Below are 6000 nucleotides of genomic sequence, written 5' to 3'. Positions count from 1 at the left end.
ATATTTTTTGTCAATTGTGGTCAAATGATTGGGAAATGCAACAAAAACTGTGGATATTATTTTATAAAGTTTGATTCAATTTATTGCTGATGCTGAAACTAATGCTTGTTTGTCTTTTGGGTAGCTTCCTCTTGGCTCAATAAGTAGATCTCTCAAATAGATAAGTGTTATTGAAAACAGTTAAGGTTACAGATTTCTTGGTGAGTAATAATGAATACTTTTGCAAATCATGGAATTTGCCAGTTTGTTGCACTTTCCAAGTTACACCTTGTCCACACGGTTCCCTACGCTTGACGCACCTTCCCATTCACTTTGAATGGGGTGACGTAAAGATTTGTGGTTCCATTGCGTCGCTTTGGCTCCGTTGCTTGCGGTGAAAGTTGAGAAAAGTTAAACTTTTCAAGCGTCGACAGAAGTGCCAGCCAATCAAATCCCGTATATGCAAATATGCCAGTACAAGCCCTAGCCAATCAAACCGTGTGTATGTGTGCCCGGGAGGGAGATTAATGTGATTGGTTGTTGGTTGCGTTAACCCCAAACCCCAGACACGCCCACCGGCAAGCCTCAACGCAACGGAACCGTGTGTACACTGCATTAGAACTCCCAGGAAAGCAGGTTCAAAATGTATTAAATATTGAGAAACCACTAAACTTCTCTGTCTCATGATGTTCCTCAGAGCTCAACTCTGATTGGTTCTACTCTATGCACTGTCAAATGCATGTGTCAAAAGAGTTCATGAGGACTCAGAGGAAGGAGAGAAGGCAGGCATGGGAGAACTGAGAGGAAGAAAGGGGAACTGAAGTGTACCAGCGATAGATTTCAAGCACATGTTATAACCAGTATAAGCATGTAAGTGGGGTTCATAGTAAAATCCTTAAAGTGTCAGCTGATCGTGTATACGGTACATCCCCCAAAAAACGATGAAATAATGTAATCATGTAAGCAGTCACTAAACTGATTTGATTACAAGTAGCAATATGAGCAAACACACAATATTAGAGATCGTCGCCGTTCAATTTTCTTTATACATTTCTTTTTTCTATGCACTGGAAACTATACATTAATTGGGAATACATAGAAACATTTTCAATTTCGGTCCCAGAGTTCATGGTGAACATGTTTTTTATGGTTTGGAGATGTGAAGTGTATAAAGAAATGTTAAAAGGTGTGCAAAATGTACTAAAGAACCAGATCTAAGAGTACTCCAAAGTGGCCATTTTTGGAATGATACATATGATATCACTGGAGTTTAATAAGTGATGCATTCATCAGCTGGTAAAGGATGAGATAACATTAATTATTTTTATACTGTCAGATATTTCCATCTTTAAAGGAGATCATAATGTATTATTTCTTTTAACTTTTGTATGAATAATATAAACCTGTAAAAGTAACTAATAACACATGTTTTTGAATGTAGTTGAGTAAAAGTACAAAGTATCATAACGTTTAAATACTCAAGTGAAGTACATGAACCTACTCAAGTACAAGTACATTTACTTAGTTACTTTCCAGCACTGGACATGTGCTTAGAGAAAGACTATAATAAATGACACGGGAAGCTGAGCTCACACCTAGTGGTCACTAGTGTTGTAGTTCTCTTGTCTTGGACCGATAGGACTCAAGAGTGTATGTAAAGACCGGTCAAAACCTCGGCTGTGGCTCAGGATGTGATTAGTAGTAATCGTACTTACAATGCAAAAGTGTAAAATGTTGCACCCATTGATAAAGCAGGGGAGGGTCAGGACAGTCAGGAGGGTCAGGAGGGCAGTAGCATCTTTGTGTTTCACTTTGTGTTTCCCCACAAGAATTACCACGACCGCTGTGCCGGTTAGGGGCCAGCAGGCTGGTGGCTCACAGGGGCCAGGGCGGTAACACCACAGCACCATCCTCTGGTTTCTTATACACTCACACTATTGTAGAGCCATGAGTGTGGTACTGCTGCATAACTGTCCAAAATTACAGCTGGCTTCCTGTTCAGTGGATCTGTTCTTTTAACCCCAAAACATCCAGGGAGATGGATTTCTGATCTCTTCATGTGACGGATAGACCTGCTCCATCAGCTTATATGGAGCTAGTCATGGAGGAGGAAAAGGCGAGCGTGTGTGGCAAGAGCAAAAAGAAAGCTCCCTATGTGTGTGCCATTGAATGTTTGGGAGCACAATAAGTCATGTGTGTAGCCTTGGTACCGGAGAAAGAGTGACCTTTTCTCTTAATAGTGACCTAACAAACAATACATGATCGAGCACCATCCGTAATTAAAGGCCTTTTTTAAAATTGTATATATATATATATATATATATATATATAAATATAATCAAAACTCGTATTAACATTCAGGCTGAAGATGTGAATACAGGGTGTGGATGGAAATGTTTGGTGTCAATGTGCAGTAGCAGATGCTGGTTGGTAGCCTCACAGTTTAGGGTTCTTCTTCATGTGTTTCTCATTTTGTCTTTAAGCATTCATTGCACTCTTTTCAAATGAACAAATCTGAATTTGAAGAACATGTTGAATCTTTGAATTATTCCAGCGAGGCTGATCTGGCAGTTATTGCTGACATCCTGGCATTATTCTGAGTCTTGATGTGATGTGGGAGTAAGCAATCAGGTATTTGTTGATGAAGCATAAAATGCTCTGTTGCTTTTTCCTGCCTGTGATCTTCTTTACCACTCTTCTTCCTTCTTTTCTTCCTTCTTGTCTTCCACTTCTCTTCCGTTATCTGCTCATCTCATTGGCTCCTTTTGTTTTTGATTTGCTCTGCCGCCTGCACCTTCCCTCCACCTTCCCCTCCCCCTCCCTGCTTCTTCAACCTTCCCCTCTCCTTCCCTCTCCCCTGGATGAACTGTTAACAGAGGCCACGCCCACTCAGTATAGCCACGCCCACACCCCTCCCCCCCTTCCTTCTGGCACCCCCTTGACTTACTCCTCCTCTGATCCCCCACCAGTGTCCCCAAGCCCAGGCGTTGCCCTCCCCTCTGCCCCCCGCGACCTGGTCCCTGTCCTAGTGTCCAGCCGATTTGTCCGACTCAGCTGGCGTCCCCCGGAGGAGACCGGAGGAGCCGTGCAGACCTACGGGATTTATTACTCTCAAGACGGAGTCGAGAGGTATGTTGGGATTTTTTTGGTTTTAGGGTCAAGTATGGAGCCAACTGATGTTTTGACATGAGGATGGTACAGATCAAAAGTCAGGGGATAACCAAAGGTATCACATTTTGAGAGTGACTTTACTCTGTTGTGCTACATTTCACGGGAATCTCAATAGAGAGACATTTCACAAAAAAAAAAAAAAATGTCTATTAGTATTAGAGGCTATTGAGTTTACCACCGGGCCCGGATCCACCTGGATCGCCAAGCTCCTACCTATACTAACTCTTGGAGAACCAGGTTGAATCAACTGCTGTTAAAAGGCAGACAAACTTTTTTCACTGAGGCCTCATATCGAAAGATAAACGAAGGGCTGGGCCCCTTACGTGACATGAGGTATATTGCCTTATATGTTAAGTTTAGGTATATGTTAGCAAAAACAATCATATGTAGGTAAATTACTCTTGATGCTTGAATATGCTTTAAGAAACAAACAGTCTACATCACAGCTCTCCGTAGATTTCATTTATTTAGTTACAAAAAGTGTTGCAGCTCATCCCTTAAACAGAAGCCTCAGAGTTCTTGTAATAAAGGGACATATTAAGGGTCTATTTCAAGCTTGTTAAGCTAATAAAACAAGTTTTTTCGACTAGGCTAATTAGGTGAGGGCCGATTCACAATGGGCCATGGCCCGTAGTTTGGACACCCCTGGTTTAAGCCATCCTGCATGACTCTGGTATCTTTCATGAGGTGGCCCTGCCTAAGTGTGAGTGTGGCAGACTTGCAACCTTACAACACAAGTGGGTGGCATGATTTAATTAACACTTGTTTATGCACGGCATGGACTTAAATGTTTGTGAACCATAATACTGTGGAACAGGAAGCCCCATGTTGTTGAATCATAAAAGCACCAAAGACATCACAATGTGTTCAGACAGCACTTCTTCTCTTGGATCACAGCTCTGCAGCACACAGCAGCTCAGCACGTTTAGCAGAGAAAGCCGTTGATGAAAAATTGAGTCCCTGGCTGCTGTTAATACCAACCTCTGACAGCCAGGCTTTAAAGCTTTGTTTCCCTAGGCACTGGAACCACCTGCACTGCTGTAGGTTTCTGAGCAGCACACTGGACAAAAGAGCCCTGAAGTTTCATTATTAACCAAGCAAACGAGACATTCTGTCAGTCCTAATGACTTGCACATGAGACACAGGCAGAGGTTTGGTCAGTCCTAAAAAGGTAGGGAGTTTTCAGCTCTAATAACTTGCTGAAAGAATAAGATGAGGGAGGGAGAGTGATTTGGAGGGAAAACAATGAAAGGTTAGAAGACAAAGGGAGATGGCAGGAGATGGAGAGTGGAGATGAGTCTGTCAGTTGTAATGACTTTCAGGAAGGATATTGAAATAACATTGAGCAATAGGAAAGATGATGAAAGAGAAAACTGGTAAAAGAAGTGAAGCATGAAGCATCAGATGGAACTCTCTCTCCTCACACAGCGTTCAGCTTGGTTTATCCTCCTGCTTATTATTCGGACCATATTTAAATGTTCCCATAGATGTCATTATTTTGAATGTCATTGGTATTTTAACCTAGCCCAGGCCGGTTTCCATGAAAAAGTTATAAAAATAGGTTTTGAGAATCATAATAACAACATCACACATGGAAACAGCTGCTTGGCAACACAAAGTGCAAATCAACAACATGAGATTATTGTTAGCTTCACACAGCAGCTGGCTCTGTGGCACAGTGCATTCACACCATATCAGAGAGTGGAACCAGTTAGCAGAAGAGGAAGATCTCATGTTGGATGGATAAACACTGTCAGCCCACTCAGTGTCAGATTTACGTACAGCTGAGGCCAGGGGCGCAGGTGAGATTTTTGACGAAACAGAGAGACATTACTTTCACGATATTTAGTTACTATTTGTTTTACTATGTGTATTACAATCATGAGTAACATTAACCATAAGCTCAAATATGAACTGTTTCAAGATCAAATATAATACAATGTAAGTATTTATGAGGATTAACAAATTAATTGGTATTTTCAAGTGCAAGAAGGATCATTTTTCATGTGAACAAATATATGTACTGAAAAAAATGATTATAATCTTTTTTTTATAATGGGGGGGACAGATCAGTGTCCCTATAAAACTGTGGGGGACGTGTCCCCCCCACTATCTGCGCCCCTGACTGAGGCCGATGGGAACGCCATTAGTTTTGGTTCAGAGGCGATGCTAAAGTAAAAAGTCACAAGAACAGGAAGGAGTAATTACAATGGAAGAAGAGAAACACCGTCCCTGACTGAGTGTGTGTTATTTGTTCTGGCACTGCATGACCTCAGACTGTGGCCCCTGAAGGGTCTCTGAAAGGTAGAGAGGCTTCACACCGGGCCTCACACCGACCTGCTGGTTAACTGGGCCTCCAGCTCAGCTCTCTGCCTTTTTACTCAGCAGCTCAGAGGAGAATCACAAACCCTGAGAACCTTCAGATTTTTCTCCATCTTTGCATGTCTCTGTCCATAGATGCATATTCTGATAACTAAACTGGAATGGAATGTGCTGCATCAGCAGGCCTGCATTAATGTCTGTCTATTAATCAGACCTACTAATTGACCTATCAGAGGCTATTGAGTCCATGCAAGTTTACCACCAGGCTCAGATCCACCATGATCATCAAGGTCCCTACCTTTACTAACTCAGAAGAACCAGGTTCAATAAACTGCTGTTTTCAGGCAGATGACGTACTGAATCAGTTTAAGCGATCCCTTTTGATTTTGGCATCTTTAATGAAGTGTGGCACTACCTGAGTGTGAGTGTGGCAGTCGTGCAATCTTACCTTAAATCAGGAGAGGACGACACAGAATTTCTTCACGTTGTCCCAATCCAATCATCATCTCAAAAAGTGCGTGGGGATGA

At 42.0% G+C, this 6000-nt stretch overlaps 1 protein-coding gene across 1 annotated transcript in view; it reads left to right on the top strand.

Annotated features, from left to right (window-relative positions):
* The window catches only part of dcc (DCC netrin 1 receptor), a 171482-nt gene that overhangs the window by 56867 nt on the left and 108615 nt on the right, over positions 1-6000 (top strand). The window contains exon 8 of the mRNA XM_063890086.1: positions 2949-3108. Within this exon, the coding sequence (XP_063746156.1) occupies positions 2949-3108 (160 nt within the window). The remainder of the gene's footprint in view (positions 1-2948; positions 3109-6000) is intronic.

Source organism: Eleginops maclovinus, chromosome 8, assembly GCF_036324505.1.
Source record: "Eleginops maclovinus isolate JMC-PN-2008 ecotype Puerto Natales chromosome 8, JC_Emac_rtc_rv5, whole genome shotgun sequence".
NCBI lineage: Eukaryota > Metazoa > Chordata > Actinopteri > Perciformes > Eleginopidae > Eleginops > Eleginops maclovinus.
The sequence above is the reverse complement of the archived record's forward strand: the minus strand, read 5'-3'. Positions and strand labels throughout refer to the sequence as shown.